The sequence below is a fragment of the Cyanistes caeruleus genome, chromosome 4 (genome assembly GCF_971803275.1).
Source record: "Cyanistes caeruleus chromosome 4, bCyaCae1.hap1.1, whole genome shotgun sequence".
In the NCBI taxonomy this organism is placed as follows: domain Eukaryota; kingdom Metazoa; phylum Chordata; class Aves; order Passeriformes; family Paridae; genus Cyanistes; species Cyanistes caeruleus.
This window is the reverse complement of record NC_141704.1, coordinates 24,182,287-24,205,012: the sequence shown is the minus strand read 5'-3', so window position 1 is coordinate 24,205,012 and position 22,726 is coordinate 24,182,287. Positions and strand designations below refer to the sequence as shown.

At 41.1% G+C, this 22,726-nt stretch overlaps 1 protein-coding gene across 4 annotated transcripts in view; it reads left to right on the top strand.

The window, feature by feature from the left end:
- The first annotated feature begins 4,063 nt into the window (after window positions 1-4,063).
- ST7 (suppression of tumorigenicity 7) overlaps window positions 4,064-22,726 on the top strand; it is a 134,294-nt gene continuing 115,631 nt past the window's right edge. The window contains exon 1 of one of the 4 annotated variants that reach the window (XM_086887031.1): window positions 4,064-4,415. In XM_086887031.1, coding sequence (XP_086743157.1) covers window positions 4,265-4,415 — 151 coding nt within the window. In that variant the 5' untranslated portion in view covers window positions 4,064-4,264. Of the gene's footprint in view, window positions 4,416-4,690; window positions 4,713-22,726 lie in introns of those variants that run through there. The other 3 variants (XM_086887036.1, XM_086887033.1, XM_086887037.1) reach the window with 3 other exon arrangements.

Sequence of the window (22,726 nt, the reverse complement as noted above, 5' to 3'; positions counted from 1 at the left end):
TGGTTGAATTTTTTGTCAGTAAAGATCTTAAAACAACTTTCAGGCAGGCTTTCCTCCTTCCCATGCAACTACCCTGACACATTATACAGCACCCTGTTTTCTGGGAGAGTACCCATAGCCATGGACAACATTTTTGTTCATAATGGAAACAATTTTTTTAAGCTTTTTGACAAGTGGTGCTCAAGGCACATTTGACTTTTCCTCATTAGTATTTGTGGCATGTTTTTAAATATTATGGTCTTTAAGCTGAATATTATTCCTGTAATACTGTAATATCCCACTTTTAGAATGGGGAACAGAAACTTCAGCCTGGGCACGCTGTTCAGAAGTCTGTAGTTGCATACTTTTGCAACATCTTTGTTTTAATAAAAATACATCGATTAAATTGTAAACTAAGCACAAATTTTTATTTCAGTGTTTCTTAGCATATTTTCAGTTCTCTGGATTTTGACTAAGGATTGTGTGTACTTTAGTTGAAAACAGATTTTTGGCCTGTGATTAAGGCATTTTATGCAGACTTTGGTAAAGTGCTGTGTATGGGATCCCATGAACTCTCCTCCAGTGCTTTCACTCACACTGGCACACTGCTTCTCCACCACCGCTGGTTCCAGCTTATACTGCCATCTCCAGTTTAACCCTGATATTGTTTAATATGTAGCTGCTAAATATAGCTAAATAGGTGCACCATATGCTTATTATTTATATGGATGTAAACTCACATCTGGATATAGGCATGCATACGTGTGCATAAGTGTGTTGTTATTTAATGTCTATCTAGATTTAAAAGTGTTGGGATTATGTTTAATGGGATTCAGTTGCTAATGAGCTGGAGGGCAGGGGGATGTCTGGCTCCTTTGAACCAAGCTGACAGTGTTTCCCAGTGCTTACATATGTATGTGGAGCTCGTGTAGGTCTCATTTCTGCCATTGCTGAATGTCCTTGACTAGTGTGCCTGGCCATCTTTTGGCTGCCAAGACCCCATTGCAATCTTATTTTATAGCCAGGTTCCAAGAAGGTTCCACATTATGGGCCTAGAAAAGGTCTCTCATTCTGATCTCTGAAATTATCAGACAAAAGATGTTTTAAAGTTTACTAGAACACCCAAACATTAAAACTCCCACGCTTTGGATCTTGGACTACTTTGGACCCATACAAAGATTGAGTGAGCAAAATTTTCAGACTGGACTTTTGCTGTACAGTGGTCCCATCTCTTCTTTCTTATTTGCCAGGACCCAAGCTCAATAAAATGTCTCTCTTCTGAAAAGAAATAAAACTTCACTGTACCTCATGTATAGTAACTGTCATAGTTTCTGCTTCCTGATTTCATTTAGCAAAGTCATCAACAGTCATATGATGGCAAACAAATCAGTAGTATTTGCAGTTACAGGTATTATTTTGAGGTAGGAACTGAGGCCTTGTGTGAGAAAACTCTAAACAAGTGAGATAACTGAGTGGAAAATTTAGCAGAAAGGTAAAACGCTATTTTCAAAATTATTTGTGTCAAATGATTCACTTCAGCTGTATTCTCTCATATCTTGACTTAGCAAATGAGTGCCTGAAGCCAGATGACACTCAAAATGGTGTCTTTTCATAGTACTGAACAGTTTGCTTCTGACTTGTGAAATGCATATTTCAAGGCTTTTTATTTACTTGGAATTTCATTCCAACAGAACTGAGAGACAAGAGATAATTTGTGTTAAATAGAGCCTGAACAGTGAACTTGCCTTTAATGTCAGCTTAGGTGCTTTTTTAGTACGAACAGCAGAAATGTAATTTGTCATATGAATGCACAAAGCTAGTCATGAGTCAAGATATCCAGCACATAATTGCTTGTCACCTCACACAAACATTTGGATTTGGACACAAGCTTTTTATTTCCTGAGTTTTTTGGGGGGTTTTATTTGGGTTTTTTGTTGTGTTGCATTTTGGGGGTTGGGGGGGGGGGGGGGGGGGTTGGTGCTTTTGTTTGTTTCTTTTGTTTGACTGGTTTTTTTATTTGGTTTGTGCCACTGTTTTTTGCTGTTGTGTTCATTTGCTTGCTTGTTGTTTTTTTGTTGTTGTTTTTTTCTTTGTATAGCACCCAATAAGAAATCCTTATTTTATTAAATACTTTATACTCCCTGTAAAAACACTGGAGATCTGGAAGTGAAACGCATAACATTACTGTAAAGCATTAATAACTTCTGTAATTTCAGGGGAATAAGAAGCAGTGGTGCTTAGAGGAAGGAAGGCATAAAATTAATAACTCTGCTTTAAGTGGGCACAGTTCATAGTGTTTTGAGCTTCTGGTAATACAAGAGATATAAAGAAAGCAGAGCTGGAGGAACCAACACAATTCACTCCTGTCTTCCAATAAAATACAATAGATTGAAAAGTTATTTATAATAAGAAACTTTGGAAAAGCCCTATACACCATCTCTATATTTCATACATAAAATAAATTGGTCATAGTTAGTTTTTTACGATAAGCACTAAATACTGAAAATTAAAATATGTAGAGGAAAATTTATAAAAGTGAAAAATTGCCTACTGCCTTGGCCTTTTTGCTAATACATGAGAAAATGTGAGAGGAATATTTTGATTTATAAATAACTGCATGATTGAATAAGGTTGAGGTTTTTCAGATGTGACCTAATGTATTAAGAATTTCTTCCCTTTATAACTGGAAGGGGAAGCTGAAAAATTTGAAATGCGGTTTTTGTTGGTATGTAATTAAAGTACAAATGGCATTTTATGTAGTTAATCTGTATATTCTAATTTTAAAAGTTTTGTGATTTATTAGCAAGAAAAACTTCAGTCAGTCCTGCACCAATATTCTTATATGAAGACCGTGATCCCTCAATCAGAAGATCCTGTCACCATCAAATGCAGAAGACACAGGCAATGTACCCCATCCAGCTTCAGGTCCTGTAGTAGTCTGGAAGAACAGATTTTGGTGCCTTTGCTATCATGAGAAGGCATTGATTTGTACAGCTACAGAAGTATTTTGGTTTAATGCCGTTGAGTATTATAAACATTCTAGGAAAGCTACTATGTTTTTCTCTGTGATGACTATTTCTTTGGCAGACTAGAAAATCTCAGTCGGAGTTGACTCTACTACCAGTTGGAGACATTTTCACGGATTTTTTGTTCTTTTGGTAATATTTTATAAATAGTACCTGTTTCTTAAGATGCTGAAGAGTGTTATCCTACTTGATACAGACTGTGGAAACACAGGAGAGAGAGAGATCCAAACAAATTGCAGTATGTGGTGCATATTTACTTAAATGTTTGTAAGCTGTGTGACACCAAAAAAAAAAAAAAAAAAAGAGATCAGCCGTGTTTACCGACCTGAATTTTTATCACATTTTGCTGTCAAATATTGTTTCATGAATAAATACCTCATTCATGGAAGAAGCCAAATGCATTTCTCAAAAGTACAATTCAATGACTTGAAGTTTATGCTTCACCGACACTATTTGACTGAGATACATCTCTAGTGGGTGCCTTCCCTGCCCTTGGCAGGGGGCTGGAACTACGAGTGGGTCCCTTCCCACCCATTTATCGCCCTGCGGTTATCTTCAGGGAGGAGAGCTCTGCAGTTCGGGACTCTGCTGGGTGCTGCACACAACAACAACAACACACGCACGCAGGGACTGCCCGTTTCATTATCCCAGCAAGCAGCTCAGAAGAGTCAACAGCAGAAAAAACCATCCTACGCGAGCCCTTTTTAGGCTTAAAGTCCCGTTGCGCGGTGCAAATGCCGCCAGAAAGCATTGCTGAGGGTCGCAGAGATGTGTGTGGGGGAAGTTGCGCGGCCTTTCGGCCCCCGTGCCCCGCAGCCCCCGCCGTTCCCGCGGCGCTCCCGCGGCGGGGCGGGCGCGGCCGGGGCCGGGGCCGGGGCCGGGGCCGGGGCGAGCGCAGGGGCCGAGCCGCGGGGCGCGGCCCAGAGGGCTGGGGGCAGGTCCGCCGCTGCCACCGCAGCACGTCCGCAGCCGCTCGGCCGGAGCGGAGCTCGCAGGAGTCCATTTTAGCGGGCCGGCCCCGGCCGCGGCGGGCGGGGGCAGCGGCGGGGGGCAGCCGCAGCGCCCGGCGGGCGGGGAGAGGCGGCCCGGCCGGCGAGAGGGGGTGAACCATCCCGCAGACACACGCTGAGAGCTCGTGGCAGCAGAGAGCAGCGTTTGCCTTGGTTTCCCCCTACACTCCGTCCCCCCTTTCCCCTCATCATCCCCCCCCCCCCCTCCTTTTTTTTTTTTTTTTTTTCCCTCTTTTCCCTCCAAAAAACATGGCTGAAGCTGGGACGGGCTTTTTGGAACAGCTCAAGTCTTGCATCGTCTGGTCCTGGACTTATCTCTGGACGCTGTGGTTCTTCATCATGCTCTTCCTCGTCTACATCTTAAGGGTGCCGCTGAAGATCAATGACAATCTGAGCTCAGGTAGGCTGTGATCCGCTGCCCCGTGCCCTGCCCGGGGCGGCTCGGCCGGCGGTGCCGCTGGGGAGCGCCCAGCGCCGCCCCCTCGGCTGCTCCAGCGCTGCCTTCGGCCGCTTCCACTGCTCCTATTGCACTCCAGCGGTTTTACTAGCCGGGATTAAAACTTTAACTGTGCCGCTGAGAAAAATTACATCTCAGCTGCTTTTTTTCCGAATGATAAGTAAATAATAGGAGTGCAAGTTGGCTGGAAGATTACCGCCGTTGCGATGGGCTTTGCTTTGGGTGCTCAGACTCGCTAAGGTAGTGTGCCGCTGCTGTACTGAAACAGCAGGAACTTAGGTACTGCTAGCCGGTCTGGACTGAGCACTTAGGTCTTTATATTGAAACTGCTTATTTCTCCTACCCATCTGCTTTGATAATTTAATTTCTGGGCTGCCCACTCTCCCACCCCCATGCTGGAGAAGACAAATTATTTATGGGGCAGATGAGATGTAACCCGTGTGGCATCCCTGCTGCTGGGAAGTCAAACATTATCTGAGCGTTTTTCACCCATCCCTCTGGCCTGTTCTCATTTGATAAGCCTCTGGCAATTCCAGCATCAAAGAAGAATTAAAAAAAAAAAAAAAAAATACAATTCAGCATATGGCAGCTTTCACTTTAAGAATAAACACAATTATAAATTGCTTTTATAAGTTATAAACTTTAAATGCAATTTTGGTTAAATTTTCACAATATGTCTGGACAATATCTTGTTTCTTTTGACATTGCCACATGCTAATTAGAACAGGAAGTAATTATTGTTGCTTGATTCTTAATAATTTATGTAACGCGTACGTCCCAGGTAAACATTGCAGGCCACTCTTGTCAAGCAGAAGTGTCAGAATGCTTTATATTATCACTTGAACTATTGCAAAAATCACAGGCATCCATGTGAGACCTAATCAACCCCCTCTGATTTCTTCCCGAGTTTGAACAAACTACTTCTTGATGTACTTTCTAATTTGAAATGTTACTCTAGCTGAGTCATCTTGGGATTTACTGAAATGTCTCAAAATGCAAGTAAAATGACAGTATGAAATCTTTGAGGAGTTTAAAAACGGCTGCAGAAAGTCCATGAGTGCCTGATGAAAATGAGTTACGAGGGAGAACTATAGGCACAGTATGGCCTTTATGCATTGTCTGTTCCAAAATGGAATTTATTAAAAAAATAGTACTGGTAATTACATGATTGTTCTTCGTTTCCTTTAGTTTTTAAAAGTTTTTGTGAATTAATGAAAACAGATTTAATTTATTGTGGATCATCTTTCCCCTCTAGCCCACCCAGCTAATTACAGTTGGATTCTACTGCCATTAGTTTAAGGTTGATTGTGAAGTACTGCAGCAACTGATGATGTGATTCCAATCATATTTATTTCAGTGATGTGAAAGTAAATGTGTAAATGTTGCTACTAAAACTTCTGTGTGACATAAAGAAATAGTAGAGTGATTAAAAACAGTGACTGGTATTTTACCAGAACAGGATTGGTCTGTTGGTGAGTTGAGGTCAAACAAACTGGTTTTCAGTACCATCAGAGGCAGGCTTAGGCAGCCAGTTAAAAAAAAAAGAGGCAGTTCCACAGGTGCAATTTGTACTTCATGAAATAGCTATTTGGAAAGGTTTTAGAGGTTTACATCAAACACCTTAAACAGAGTCCACTATGGGCTGCTGTGATACGAATGACTAGTGTGGCATGTATGGGAGGGCACCTGCCTCAAGGCCCTGGTGCTTGCTACTGCTGTATGACTTTGTTTTTCCATGCCTAGTGTCAGTATTTTTAAAAGGAAATGGAAAAGCTGGAGGAGATAGTGGAAAAATGATTCCAGGGCTGGAGAGAAGCATCAGAATAAGATTACGGTAAGGTGGTATTGTCATGGAGAGAGAGAGAAAGAAATGGCCTTTTAATAATGAAAAGAATTATAAGAATTGATGACTAAGAGAGGGCAAACTTAATTTCGTCATAATCAGCCTTTGATTTTTAGCAAACTTGAATCAGCTGATAAAGGAACCTTTGGGATTTGCATGTCTGAAAGTCTTCACATCTGACAGTGAAATAGGAATCACTAGTGTTCACGCTGCCTTAAATTGCTTTTTGGCAAGGACAGGGGAGCAAGCTGTGCATCACTGGCAGTCAGAGTCATTGCAGATAGTTTCACCAAATAGAGGGGTGGTTGGTCACTTGTATCAGAAAGTCTGAGTTAGAAGAAGTGTGGGGTCTTTTTTCCATCTTTCAGTGTTCTACAGATGTGCACACCTGAGCATTAGTGCATGTTGGTCATCCAATGTGAGCCCCCAGGCTTGAGGGTCCTCAGTTTGGCCAAGCATAATTTCAGTGTCCTCAGTGGAGTACATTACTGTGATATACCCAAAGGGAAATCTAGGTCTGTCATATAAAAATATTAATGTTAAGTCTGATTGTGGTGTTTCGTGTGGGCTTTTATTTTTCATTTTTTTACTTTGATGTCCAGATCAAATAATAAAATTATGAATGGGAGAGTTTGAACTATTGTACCATTCCATTAGCCAGGAAGGCGAGAGAGGACATTTAATATGCCAGGCTAGAATATTAAATACAGAATAAACAGTTGAGGAAGTGAATGTTATCATCTTATTCCAAAATACTTAAACATGCCTCTTTTATATAACATGCTGTATTTTCTTCCCGTGTCGGCACTTGCAGAACTTCTGAATGCCACACTAATCTGAACTAAGACACACCTCTTCTAAAAATGTGCTTGTTTTTCCGACATAAGAATTTGGATTTCTAGTCAAATCCTAAGAAGGAAAGAGGCTCTAAACAGTTTCTGATGAATTTATTTATCCTCTCAAAGTGCAACAGAAAGACAGATTTAATGACCAGAGCGTTAAGCGACTGGCTTGTGACAAGGCAGACAGGAGGAAACCTCTGGCTTGCCGAGGGTAGAGAAATCAGATAAACTGGTTTCCTAAAAGTGGGAAAAATAAATATAGGGGTATGAGCTCTGGGCTGAGTCTGGCTGTGTTGCTGTCTGTGGAGTATTATTATTCAGCTGTGCTGGAGCAAGGCCCTGTGGTGTTACCAGCTGAGCTGCTAGAGAGGGGAGCCATAGAAGCCTGCAGAATGGAAGAAAAACAAGTAAAGTTGTCCTGCCAGGCCCCTGAGGTCAGCAGGCCACGGGTAACCATGGTTGGAAGAGCAAGACTACATCACCTTGTGGTAGCTAGGACAGAGTTGTTTCCTGAGGAACATGGTATATTTCTTCATTATGATTTTTTTAAAAAATATTATTATTACATTCCTACTCAAATAAATAGCTAAAATTTTAATTAACGTGGGATTTGTGATCAGGTAGTAGACTTCTTAAAGTCCAGCATGTGCAACACTGTGCATGGTGTTGGCCATTTGGAGAGGGAAGAGGCTGGCGTGGAGCAGGGCTGGCAGCACTGGCCATCACCATCACTCACCCCTGTGGTTTGTGTGGCCAGGGCATGAAGTGAACATGTTCAAAGTCCTGTAAATTTAGGACAACAACACTTTCTCTTTGTCCAAGAATCTCTCAGAAGGCACAAAACAGAGAGGTTTTTTTAGTCAGCCTGGCCCACTTCAGATGTGTTCACCAGTGTGTGCATCAGGAAGCAAAGCACTTTGAAAAGACCCATCTTATGAAACTATCTCGTGTTAAACCATGCAAGAAAGCTGAGGGTGATTTCATTAGCAGAAATACTGCGGAAGATGGAGAGATGGAGCCTGCTTCTCAGGTTTGGGCTATGCTGTCTTAGGGTGGTGGCTGCTGTTGGCAAAGCTCATCTCATCTCTCTGAACCTCCCTTTCTGGGCTTCCTGACTGCAGATCTGTACTGTGGATTGGTACTATGTGCCCCAGTAAGCTGCAGTGTGAGAAAAAAGTCACTTTTCATTCCCGTGGTCTCAAATTCAAGTAGCAGCAGAAAACATTTGCCTGTTATTAAAATTTAACTAATTTGACTCTTCTGCTGCTGCTGCTAATTTGGCCATGTGGGTCTGCGTGTGCGCGAGCGGCGGTAACAAAGCCCCCCTAGGACAGAAGGGTTTTTGGGGACTGGACACCTGGAGTGTGTCTGCCCTGGGCTGGGGTGCACGGCTGCAGCTGCTGGGGCCAGCACCTGCTCAGCCTCTGAGGCCACCTCGTGTCCAGGTGCATTTGCTGTGATAGCATCTTGACAGCCGGTCAGGAGGCATTGTTCCCCTTCATAAATTTAAGCTAGTGCAGTTAATCATGAGGGTTGGAAAACATTAACCTGACAAAGGCCAGGGAGTTTCAAATAGTTTGAAAACCAGTGGACAGATTCTTTCTGTTGAATGAAGGACAGTTAGTTTACTTTTGCAGGCTTGCTGGTAATTGTTCGGTTTTCCTTCAAAGCAATCTGCCATCCTCACAATGGGTTTTCCTGTAAGCATCTGCTGTGTGAGCTACAGAAGTGAGTGTGGTAGTGGGTGAGTCAACAGAAAACCTGGAGCAAAACTCTCATGCCACCAAAGGAGATGGAAGAATTCTTAAATCCATGCAAGTGCCATGTAGATTTGTTTGGGGTGTTTTTAACAACTTGACTGTTTAAAGTAAAATTTCAAATGCTTGACCACTTCTGTCAAGGGCAGCATCAATCCTGCATATGAAATTCACAGAATCAGTTACAGACAGTTTGCTTACTGACCTAAAATCACTTGCATTAATTTTTGCTTTTCTTAGAATGTAAATTAAATATTTACTAAATACTGATCTTATTTTCTACTAAGTGGAATTAAATGGTGTTTTCTTAACTGTTGACCCCTTTCTTCAATTGTATCAGTTGCAGCACCACAAAGCATTTGTAGTTGCTGCTGAGCCTCTGGACAGGATTTGGATGTTAGAGGTTTTTTTTTCATCTGCCTTTTTGGGTTTTGCAAAAATTAGTTTTTACTGCTGTAGGCCAATATTCCAGGGGTTATTATAAAACAGGTTTTAACTGTTTTAAGCATGTGTTTTCATCATGGTACTCTTGGAAACTCTCCCTTTAATTTTTTACGGAAGAGATTATGATGTTCATGAAAGTAGTATGTTCCTTTTGACTAAAAGTAGACAAATCTTTGTAGATTAACCTGGACATTCTTAGGGGAAAAGCCATATCAAAACTTACTGAATCAATGCCCAATGGATGCAGTATACAATGATACTCATTTTCTGGGAGTTTTGACATTTCTTCACCAGTTTGAATTTTTGGTTGAGCGAAATTTTTCAGTCAGCATCAGATGCTGGAAACAGAGTGAAGTTTGTAGGAAATGCAAGGTTTTTAGAAAGTACTGTTTTAAGAAGTAGGCTTTCTTACTGCAGAAGCTCTGGAAGATTTGCAGTCAGTACTTCAGGGGAAATGTGTAAGCCAGAGCCTTCAAAATAATATTTGATAACATCTTGAGTGAGCTTACTGTAACGCTGACTGATATACAACCATGGAGGTGTACTTCCAGCTTCTAACTGAAGCTTAATGTCCTCTGTGTGCTGATGAAAATCTGTGGAAATGCTCCTAAAACTGCATATGTGTACTGGGATTTTCCCAAAGCATCTGCTGAATGCCTGGACAAATTTGGCCCAAAAGGATGTAAGCCCCTCATCATTCACAGGAGTCATAGATCCTAATTGTATGAGTGGCTGTGAAAATATCGCCATTCTAAATTAAAGAAAGAACTTAAAATAGATACATTTTTTGTGGTTATTTTGCAAAGAAAATGCAAAAATCTAGATCATAAATTTGCATTTGTGAAGGACAAAAGAAGTGCTAACTGATGTCATTGCCTCAAGGACTGAAAAGAGAGAGAAAAGTACATAGTTCTGAGCCAAGGCTGAACATTAAATGAAAAATAGAAGGTCATGATGCCTGCCTGAGAGCAGCACCTGGCAGGAATTAGGAAGATGATGTTTGATAAAAAATGGATTTTGGAGGGATTGGCCTGCCTGTGTTTTACAGTGGATTCTCTGAGAGGAGCTATGGAGGATCTAGCAAAACCACACTGTTAGCCCAAGGAAGCTCAAGCTGTCCCTCTAATCACAGAGAGGCTTCTTGACAGTAGCTAAGGAGGTGTAGGAGTTTTAGTCTAGTTGACAGACATACAGTGATCTTCCTAAATATTTGGAAGTAAAAATCATGTTAAGTTGTCAGAATTGGGTCCCAAATCATCAGTGAAGAAGCAGCCTGGCTGTGAGACATGCTGTGTGCAGTGTCCTTGCTGTAGTGGAGAGATGCTTGCTTATGCTGTAAACTCTGTGGTGGGAAGAAAGTAGTAGGTACTAAAATAGCCTTTAATATAGAGAAGACAGATCTTTAAAAAGGGGTGGCTGCCAACTGAACCAGAGGAATGCACATGCTAAGTGTAAGTAAGTAATTTTATGAGATTTTTGAAGATGTGTTTTTGGACCCAGCTGATAAGGCATGGTATATTACGCCTCTTCATCTTTGGCTCTCATAGTGCTAAGACCCTCAGTATAACGAGGATTGCCAGGCTCTTCAGTGGGGAAACTGGGAGTGAAATCTATTGGCCCACAGGATAGCTGACTAGTTAAAACACATCATGCTGAGGTTTAAAAACCCCCATACCCAGCTAAAAACAGTTGCTGATAGTGTGCAGGTATGTTGTGCACAGAGGCTCTGACAGTCCCAGATGTGCCAGGACTTTTGTGTGCATGCCAGAGTAGTCCCCACTGAGTCCAAGGTTTCTGTGTGTTGTTCAGTCAGTTGGCAAGCCCTGTGCTTAAGGGAGAGTTGTTTGTCTTGCTGGCAAGTGCTAAAGCAAATAAAACCATTTAAGTGGTGACTTAGGTTGGAGGGCCAAAGCAGTTTCTTCTGGATTGAAGTAATGACGTTGCTGTCAGAAACTCATGAAGCCTTTTGTGTGGCTGTCACAAGAAGTCAGGATTCACCTTTTTTAATCCAAGATTAGTTATTTAAGAAGGTTTTTTATATTTAGCAAAATCTGGCCCTGCTCTAGATACCTGTCAGAATGTTGAATACAACTGAGAGTTCTATTGAACTGTATAGGGAGAACTCAGGCAAAGGGAAATGAAACCTTGATCCTGCAAACCTTCAGTGCACAGGCCCAGGGCTTTACTGCACAGGTAATTAATATACATGAATTCTCAAAGACTTGGGCCTAAATATTTTACTAAGGTACTGCAGTGAGCCTGTAGCAATATGGGGGATAGAGTCCCCAGTCCTTTCTGCCTGAAGGTAGTTTTTCCTCGTGTGGTTTGATGATCGCTCCTAAGTTCTGCTTTTTTTTTTTTTTTTTTTTTTTACCAGAGCTGTTTCAGGAACACACTTAAGGCATCTGTCATAGAATTTAGGGTAACACCTATCCTGGACCTGTGGACAGACTATGAGGTGCTTGTGGGGATGTTACTCCACTGTTGGCTGTTAAAGGGGGTGGCTGAAGGCTCCTTCCACCTGTTTTTAAATTAGCTCTTTGTGGCACTGAAGGCATCTATTGAAAGATTGTGTTATAAACTCCAGTTTGTCCTCATGTCTGTGAAGTGTCATGTGGACCAGTGATGCTGTGTAAATACTAATGAGTTAAAGTTGCTTTGTGAAATCCCAGCACAGACTAATTGGAATTTTTTTGTCTGTGTCTTAGTCGGGCACTGCAGAAGGGCAACCAATTTTAACACTAAGCTGAAACAACAGTAATGCATTTAAAGACAAGAGTTAATGTCACGCTTTCAGCAGACAGAACAAACAAGTTGTAACTGTTAAGCCTGAGGAAAGGGCCTAAATTCAAAGTCCAAATCAAACCTCGCCAGCTGCTGAGAGAAGACAAAGATTTATTATTGTGGAGTCTAAACTGGAGATTTGTCACTGTGGTAGACTCACTGCTTAAGCGATTAAGTGCACTTAAATATACCAATTAGAAGGATGAAAGCTATAGGGCAAAAATGCAATGCAGTCATCTTTAAGATTCCTATTCTGTGTAGTGTGCCAACTGCAACCATGAGAACTAATTTCCAGCTCACTTTCTACAAATAAACTTGGCTTATTAAATGTTAGGTTGAAATATGCAGGGTCTTGTGCACAGTGGCAAGACACTCAGAATTTAAAGCATAAGAAATCAAATTTAAAGCATAAGAAATGTTATCATTATTATCATCTTATTTTGTAAGGCAGCCATTTATTTCTCAAGAAAATATGCTTGTAACCTGAGAGTGTCATAGATGTTGAACTTCACATAACTAAATGTTTTCATGACATGTCCTGTATGTTTGTGCTGAGGGCTGAAAATTGTTTACAGCATGGCTTGGTCTGAAGCAAGGTTATATGATCCACTAATGCACTTAATCTTCCATGTGAAATTTCTTTTGCTATTTTTAATACTGAAGTTAACTTGATAGCAGTGCACCCATCTGGTATGTTTTACACAAATCTCAGCTTAGAGTCCCAGGCTAGTCATTTCCTCAGTTTTCAGAGAGAAGGTTAAACCAGAGCCTGTCAGAGAAGGCTTGCAGCTGGCCTTCTGCACCCCGTGCAGGGGACCAGGGTACACAGAGTCCTCGTGTGAGCCTCAAGATACTTCTTGAGCAGAAGCCAACTTTGTGCAGCAGCAGGATGCTGCAGCTGAGCTGATGAGCTCTCCCTGTGAAGAGAAGGACCTGAGGAGGTCTTGTGCAGGGCTGCACTGATGCACAGTTACTGATCTTAGAAGCCAAAACTGTCTTCTCTATAGTGATTGACTTGATGCATTTATCTGCCTGATCAGAGTAGGCTCCTGTATTGTGCTGCATTGTTATAACAGTGCCTTCTGGTCTCTGTGTCTGACTGTCCTGCTCCTTGGGTCAGGACAAAGGAGGATTGATACAAGCACAAGTGAATCAATTTAGCAGTTAATATTGTCCTACATTCTCCCAGAAATTCTTGTCAAGAGTTTACAGTTTAAAAGTGCTGATGACAGCTGTGTTAGCAGTCACCCCAAAAGCCACATAGTCTTGTGGTAGACACAAGTCCCAAGGAGTTCTGATTAGCTCCAGGATTTCTGAGGGTGTCCGAGCTGCAGGATTTCCTCAGACCTGGCCAGGAGGGTTTGGCCTGTGTTACTGCTGAGTTTTGTCAGTGGCTCCACAGATGGTGGAGTTTCCACCCTTGATGTCCTCCTGAGGAGTGTGTAGGGTCTGTGCTCTCTGGCCCTGGAGAGGTGTACAGGCCTCTCTGGGTCCCCTGCTCCAACACTCAGTCATATTTTACATTATCTTCCTATAAACTGCTGCACTGAAAGATTTTTTTTCAGAACTTGATAATTCTCATGGACAGAAGCTTTGCTCTCACTCTGGCTTGGATGTATTTGTGGCAACAAACATGTTGCACATGTTTGTGCTGGTGACAGTCTCTCCTTTTCCTGCAGAAGCAGCAGCACCACCGTGAAGACTGGTTCCCAGTGCACTTATGTGGGGTCTTTCCTGCCTGTCCATCCCTTATAAGGTTGAGTCAATTGGGTTGTCCTTGCATGTTCTCCTAAAACTGCTGGATGCCCTTGATTCTGCTGGTAGCACTTTATTCCTTCAGTTTTCTGGCCATTTCCTAACTCTCCATCATGTGCCAAGGTAAGGCTTCACTAACTGCCTTATATAGTGTCATTAATCCATCCCACCTTCCAGGGAAAATAGTTTTCCTTCCTGGTTCCTTGCCTTTTGCCCCATTAGCTTTGATATGGTGTTGCTGGCAGCTCATGCCAGGTGCCTTCTGCACCTCTTGGTTTTGGTAATGAAAATACTCTGTAAGGCTCGGTTGGCCGCTCCTTGTGCTCTCCACACTCCAGTGCTCCCAGGCTGGATGCAGGTTTCTCCATCTCCTGTTTTAACTAACTTTCTACGGCACTGTCAGTACTTTACCAAAATCCAGTCATTTTAGAGCTGCACATCTTTCTTGGTAAGAGAACTGAATATTTTTTGTAAAGGGGCACATCTGATTGGTCTGGCATGATTTATTTCTTTTGTGTTTTATTCTATTTTTTCATGTACCTCTATTGCTCAATTTATTGTTATCCTAAAAATTCTCAGTACCTTGCATCTGCATTTTAAAAACAGAAATAAGAAGAACTCTGGCATAAACTGGGGGGGTTTGAACAGTTTATTTCTTTATTTGAAGACCTTAGCTGATAGACTGGTAAAAAGTAGAAAGTGAAATTAAATTTCCATTATTATTTTGAGAAAGTCTGTGTTGCAATTCTGGTCTCCATGAAGCAGTTGGTAAAGTTCCTACTGAGTTAAAGAAATTATAATGTTGCCCCAAGAGTTTTTTTTTTACATTAGTCTCGATAGAAGAGGGTATATAGCATGAATGACTCTCATACACCTCCCAGCAATCTGAAAGAAGTTTGCACATTTGCTGTCTTCCTGGATTTGAAACATGACAGGTATCGAGACACTGAGAACTGATAGCAGTGCAGGTTAAATAAAGGCATTTAGCATGAAAGGAAGTTGACCTGTCTAAACCTAATCTGCAAAATTTCTTAGCTGCTTTTATGTTTAAAACTTTTTAAGCTGTTCTCTTGCCACATGCTTTTATAACTCTCGAAGTTGCAATATAAATTTTCAGTTTTACAGGGTATCGTAGAACTTCTGATGGTGTGATGAATTTTGCACAACATAAGCCAAACCCAGTAATTAATAAATCACTCACTGAAAACTTTGTGTGCTTCAAGTACTATTCTACTCTTATGTAGATCAGGTAGATCTAGAAATCCCAATTTTTCTTCAGGCCAGATTCAAACTGGTAATGACTGATTATGGAATAATACTGTTATTGGGTAATATTTTTTATTTTTGTTTCTGAGTAATACATACAGCAATATACAAAATATGTTCTATGATATAGACTAAAAAGATATTGATATATATTACATTATATATAATATTCATGTTAGTAACATATATGTAATGAAATATATACGTGTCTTTCCCCTTGTGTTTGAGGTTACACCTTTATCCTTTGGGGTGCAGAGTCAGTGATGTGCAGGACTAATTGGCATTGTTTGCTACCTTCCCTAGGTGAGCTATTAATAAGTAAGTAAATAAATGAATAAATATCCTACAAAATCTTCCTTGCAAGTCTGTTCTTCCCTAGGTGTGGTGGAGCTCCTGTTGCCAGATGGCAGCAGCGTGTGGGTCCGGGTGCTGCCGTGCTCTGGCTGTGCTGCTGGGCCCTGCTGGCCCATGGTGTCTGTCAGTGAGAGTGAGAGCAGCCACCCCTCAGTTGTGGTGGCTGGGAATGCTGACCCAGCCTGGGTCACTGGGAGGACAGCTCCCACCCTGGGGATCACCCAAGATCTCAGCTCTTCCACTTCGGGTTATAATCCCTTTGCATCTTGGCAATGGACCCTTAGAGCTGGAGTTTGTGGTTTACTCCAGGCTGAACACTGGAGACTTTCTTAGTCTAAAATAAACAACTAACAATCCAAAAACCAGCCACAGAGAGCCCACAGACAGCTGCTCTGGCCACGAGCTCCCTGGCATGCACAGCCCTGTGTACATTACCATCGTCCTCTTTGCAATGCACACGTGATCCTTCTGCACGGGCACCAAAATCAATAATAAACAGTAAATGAATAACGAGGAGCCTGCCAACCAAAATCTCTCATTTGCCTTCGTGTTTGTTTTCCTTTTTTTTATCTACTGTGACAGAGAAGAATTTAAGGGAAAAGGATGCTGGGAATGATGAAATTTTATAAAGCCTTTTCGTACAAATGCCTTTGTTTTAGGAGCGAGGGAACTTGGTGGTACCCATGGTGGCCGACATTCCCTTGTAAAGCCTTTTGCTGCAGGCTACAGCCGTGGGCTCCTGGGCTTAGTCCCTCAGAAACTCTCTCCTTGTGTAAGCATTAAAAACCCATGGTGTTGATGCAGTAGTCAGGGACATGTCTGGTGTGGGGTGGGCTCTGCAGTTCTCAGGATGTGTTTTTATTTATATACAGAAAGCAGGTTTTATCTGCCTTTGGTCTTTAAGGTGAAGATAAATTCTCATTAAAAGTATCTTTTCTATTGCAGTTTGCAACATTAGTTTGTTTGGGATATGTATTTTAAACACACAGACTGGTATTATGTCTGCAAGGCACTGTTTTCAGAAGCGCCCTGGGTAACTTAATACCTATGCGTTAGTCAGCCATTAGTTTACTTATTAACATGTACTTATTCACGCACTCTTTATTCTAAGCATAGTAATAAACCAAACAATGTTTTTCTAACTGAAAGAAAAGTATTTAATGTCTGATACACAATGTATTAGGTGCATCTGCAATGGCACAGTATTCTTTTATTCGTATGCTAGTGTAATTCTGTACATCCCAGCCGTTGCCTTTGCAGGAAGTTATGCTGTCAGTTTGGAATAAAAGTTAATATTGATGAGAGATGTGAGAATACTGTAAAATAATAATAAACCTAAAATATGTGCCAGTTTAAACAAATCTGGTTATGGTGTTTGCTTTCTGTGAATGCTGTAGTTCAGCAAGAACAGCATTGACTGACTCGGGTTCTCAATGTTGTTCTTAAAATACAAGTCCCTGTGGTCTGATGATCGCCAAGCACTGCATGGCAGTAGAGGGGAAATGTCTGAGGTTTGAATACTGCTCTTAGTTTGTAGTGAACAAAATAAATGGCATATTTACTTACAGAGACAGTTAACATTACTGCTTGGCATACTGCAGTTTTAAGTTTAGTAGAAATTCATTGAATTCATTGAATTTGAAACTGTAGTTTTAACACCCAAGGTGTTCATCATGCAGAAACTAACTAGAAGCCAGTGCACTGGCATTTGAGTCATTCCCATTTCCTAGTGGCTGCTATTCAGCTGAGAACAGTGAGATCAGATTTTTGTTCTGTGCTGTTGGTTTGTGCAAGTTTTTTTTTTCCCCTTGTCTTTGGTGGTGGCCTTCCAGTCCTTTCCTGAGTGCTTGAGCCAGCCCTTCACCGTGTCTTGCCTCAGCTGCTGTAACTAGAATTTGCATTTGACAATCAGTAACGTGGCACAAGTAGAAAAGGCCTTGAGCAGTTTTTGCACTAGAGGGCATCCTTTTAGAGACACGGGAGTCATGCCGGGACAGGGAGAGGCAGCTGTGGCCTGTGGGAAGTGAAGCCTGACACAAACCTGGGCCTGCACCAGTTTCCACAGGCAGCACAAGTGGACAGCCCCAAACATTAAACGAGAGTGGGGGAGCCTAAACTCTGTATTATCACAGAGTAACCCACTGCCTTGGACACAGTCCCATGATAGGTGAGAAATAAAGCTGCAGGACCATCCCACAAGTGATGTAGTTGTACGGCAAAGTCCCAGCCTTGAGCTTCGGAAGTCGGCTTGGGAGGGGGTCCTGTAGATGGCTTCTACACGGTCAGATGAAAGATGAGGTTCATGATGTGTAGATCTCAGGCTACAGAAAGATGAAGGAATTATGATGGCTGTCATAAAGCTGGATTATTTTAAGTAGGACAGAGAATGGAAAATGCAGGACTGGTTGTTGACTGAAGGTGTCTCATTTGTTTTCCTGAAGTGACTGCCACAAAATAAGCTAAACAGCAGGTTAAAACCAGTTGTGGAAAATAACTTTCAATTAGCAGGTGACAGCTGTCATCTGCCCCTCCCTCATTCATTTCTAGTTTACTTTCTCGTGTGAGTTTGCTGTTTGGGTTGCCTTTTTATACTCTTATGGATAGTCTTACTGTAATTCCAGTTTTGAGTTTTCATAGTTCTTGACTTGAGCAGCATCTTACCATACTGACTACTGCTAGTAAATGATGTGTTTAGTGAATGGCTGTCTTCTTGTACAGTTCTCAGTTTGTCCCTTATCTTATTGAATAGCTACTTTTTTGCAATTCTGCTGCTTTATTCTACAGACACTTGCAGTATCCTTTCTCTTTTAACTCTTCTATGGCATAAGCAATACTGATTTTTTTAATCAGTATTAACATGGCTACATCTCCCTCCACAGTCGTGTTTTTGGATAGGTGATAGTACTCATAAGATATAAGTGAACAACAATACAATAAATAAAATATATTACTTATTTCATATTCCTTGCCATTCCTAATATTACATTTTGGTTGGTTAGCGACCCTATTAAAGTCTCTTTTTCTGGCTCTGGATGTAGCTGTTCATGGAGGGAGAGAATTCTGTTGAACTGTGTACAGCAGTGCTTAGATTTTGTGTTCAGTCTGTTGCTCTGTATGGGGAGAGAAGAAAATGCAGTCGTTGTGTTTTAAATTTAGCAACTTCTAGTAATTTTGATGGTTACTAAGATGCCTTTTCCGATTATAAATAAACCACATTGTCTAAAATATTTTTGACTAGACTGAATTATGTCCCAAAATTGGAACAGGCTGAGGAGAGTTTGGGAAAGAAATTACTATTGAGTTTTGCATTCTTAACCGTAAATGGAAACAGAAGGGCATTGACTGACCAGAAGCTTTAATTCTATAGCTTCTCTAGCTAATGTAAAACATTATATACTGAAAATCCTGTCAGATTTAGTTTGTCATGTTTTGGAGGTTCTCCTGGAGGTCTGTAGGTAGTGGAAGGTGACAAGCCCTGCCATCTGTAGCTCATTTGGCAGCCTGGGGAGCACTAAAAGCTGGATGTGAGTAGGTATTGGTGTCCTCTGGGCCAAGCAGAAGAGATAACCCAACATCACTTTCACTGGGAGACCAAGGCCAAGCTGGCAGACACTTGAGGATAATCATGGGTTGTTGCAAAGACAATTTGAGGAGTTCAAGAACTGGACTTCGATGATCCTTGGGCATTCCATCCAACCAAAGATATGACTATGATTTTAAGTCATTGAAAGCAAAGTCTGAGGAATTCAATGTCTTCCTTGCTCAAACTCCTAGGCAAAGGCTGCAAAGTTTGATGAGTAGCTTGGTGGTTATTTGAGCTAAGGAGAGATTTCCAGGGAAAAAACCTAAATCTGGTCATTGGTTTTGTATCTGTCAGAATGTATTGCTTGAGAATCTTGCTTACCTTGCTTCTTTTTATGTATTTCTGTCAAGATTTATGAAATTAGGAGATAGCATGTGGCAGACAGGAGGGTCATTGAGCTGAAGTTACTGATGTAGCTGAATAGGAGCAAACCAGTGGTTTGATATTCTGGGGGGTATCTTTGCCTTCTAAGAGCCTGTTTGCTTTCCTCTGTGTACCATATGTCATCTGTTTTTGTGTGCATGTTATGTGAGTTTTAACATCTGTGAGATGGAAATGAAAGTCTTTCCAGTGTCTGACTAATAAACATGATGGATTTGGGTGTCACTTGTGATGTCTCATTCTGGGGCCGGAACACCTGTCCCGTGAGGAAAGGCTGAAAAGGCTGGGGTTGTTCAACCTGGAGAAGTATCCAGGGGGACCTCATGAGGAGGGCTTATAAGAAAGATGTGGACAAACTTTTTACCAGGGCCTGTAGTGACAGGAGAAGGGGCAGTAATTTTAACTTGAGACATGGTAAGTTTAGATTGAATATAAGGATGACATTTTTTCTGTGAGTGTTGGAGGTATTGGAACAAGGCTCCCCAGAGAAGCTGTGGATTCCCCATCCCTCTAAGTGTTCAAGGCCATGTTGGGTGGGCTTTTGAGCAACATGGTTTAGTGGCAGGGGTCCCTGCCCGTGGCAAGGTGGTGGACTCCTTGAAAAATCTTCACAAACAAGGTACAAGTGTTTTACAGTTTGGGAAATGTCAAATAATGGTGGATATTTAATGTTGTAAAGTCATACACAGGAATGTTTCACCCATAACAATATCTTGACTGTGTGTTGTGGTTTGACTAATTTGTATGATGTAGACATTTGATGAATTTTTCCATTACTCATTTTCTCTAAAGCCACAAAAGAAGTATGCAATACTTGCTACTCCTTCTATGGACTCAAAAGAGTCCATAATCTTGGAAGACATTTCAAACAGTAGGTGTGTTTGAAAAATCCTGCTTCTCTATCTCAAATTACTACATAGGGCTTTATTTTAGGTTAACAGGTTTTTACCAGATATTTTTTCTGCTTTCTGTACTTGATCTTAAAGTTTTTAATCTTCAGCATTAAACAGGAGCAGAAACCTAAGGAATCACTGTAACTTTTTTGTTATTTGAAAATAGGTGAGGAGCTTTTAGGTGTATTTATAAGCATGCATGATATATCCCTCTATGAAGTTATGAATTCCATCTGCTGTATGAAAACCACTGATAGTTGTAACTCCTGTTCTGGTTCACAGCATTTCTGTCTCAGCACAGATGTGATACTTTGTGGACAGCCAGGGCCAGAGATTTTCTGGCACAAGAAGCCAGCAGTTGTTTTCTGCCAGCAAGACCCATGACTTTAGAACGTCTTCTTGGTAGAAACCAGCCATGCTTATGAGCCAAGTTGGATTTCTGCTCTATGAACTGTATGAACAGTAAGAGAAATAGGAGATCCCATACAGATTAGGTCTTCATCCTAACAGACAAAAATGTCAAGATGCTAGAGGACTGCTGGGATTTGAGGTTTTGGGTAAACCCAAAGCTCTAGGATAAGATGAGGTCCAGCTTGTAGGGTGTGTTAGATTCATATTGTTTTTCAAGGTAAGACATTTGTGACTAGAAACATTGTTCTGTTTAGCCAGTTCCTTTGGCTAGATTGCCCCATGTAAGTGCAAGTAGGTCAGTGGCACATCCATACTCCTTCTCTGGGAGACATCTGCCTTAAATACACAGGGCTGCAGGAAACTAGTTTTTTAGCTCTGGGTCTGAAACCACTGGACTCTGGCAGGAATATGAGATGAGAGCTTGTTCATCATATACAAATAATGCAAATTGATTATAAATAGGTTTTCTGAATTAATCTAATTGCAGGTAACTGTGGGGATAGAATTGTTTTTCTTATTTAATGTCTAATTAATGCTGCCATGGAATGTGGGTATCCTTGGGAGCTCTGTGGCCATGGAGATGAATGCCCTTCTTTCAGCAGGTACTCAAACAGGCTCTGGTCTGTGAATGTGTAAGGCTTACCCAAAGGCATGGATCCTCTTCATTGCAAATACATGTGCTTTATTTTCTAATCCTTTCCTTTACACTCACTAAAACACAGTGTTAGCAGGACAACAAAAGCTGTATCTTTTCAACATCAGACTGTCCTGGTTCTGGACAGGAGCAGGATTTATGTTTTGCAATAGTTGGGATAGGGTGTGGCCAGGCCCAAATGTTATTCAGCGCCCTCTCTTGAGTCTGCCAGAGCAGACTCTGTTGCTCTTTAGGAGAGAAGGGGTTACTTTCTATCCAGAAAAGGTGCAGAGGTGTAAATTGTTTCTTTCTTTTATACCTTTTGTTACTAATTAATTGTTACTAATTATTACTAATAGTTGTAGCTAATTGTAATTAATTGTTACTAATATTGTTGCTGTTGTTGTTTATTAATCTCATTGCTGTTTCCAGTTTATATTTTTTTTATCTCCAACTGTGATCTATGCCTTTAGTTCTTCCAGTTGAAGGTGGGGGGAGTGAGAGGCAACTTGGTTTTAGCTGGAGTACTAAATTGGAGAATTCCATTTCTAAGGCATGATGCAGAGATGCTTCATGATTCTGCCCGTGTTGCCTCTGTTAAGCAAATTTTAGAAAACAGTGTGCTTACAACTGCTTTTAACCTCTTCACGGAGTTGAGAGAAAATGCTTAATACAGGTCAGACCACTTTATATTTTGACTGCCATTTAGTTTTTAAATTCCATAGGGCACTATCCTGTTACATTTTTGTCTGAACGGTCTGACCTGCTCACAGTGATGTCAACAGCAACATGAATTAAAAATATGTGTTCATGTTTGGTCATGAATTCGTGGTTTCTGCCTAAGTTTTGTGTGTTTTGCAATAATTTTGTAGGAATAATAGCAACATTTCACATATGGCCTATTCCTACTTGTGAAAGAACCTAAAAATAAAAAGTCATCACAGTAAGCAAAGTCAAAGTCATAATTCAACTAAAGGAAAGAAAAAATGCAGCAATTAAGTGAAACTTTATTTGCAGTAATTTGCAACTTATTTTTTCCCCAGCTGTGCACAGTAAGATACATCTAGTCAATGCAACTAATTTCCTACAAAATCCCTAAGTGCAATGAAGATTTTCATCTGCCTTTGTATTATATGGCAGAAGCACTTTTGTACCAAATTGTAATGCAGTAGTCAGGGAAAGAAGGAATATTTCCTGTTGATGACTGAAAGTTCCTGCCCAGATTCATGATGCAGCTCCATGGCTTTAGCATTTATAAAAACCTAATTTGCAAAACCTTACAATTTGAACCTGACACTTCAGAGCTG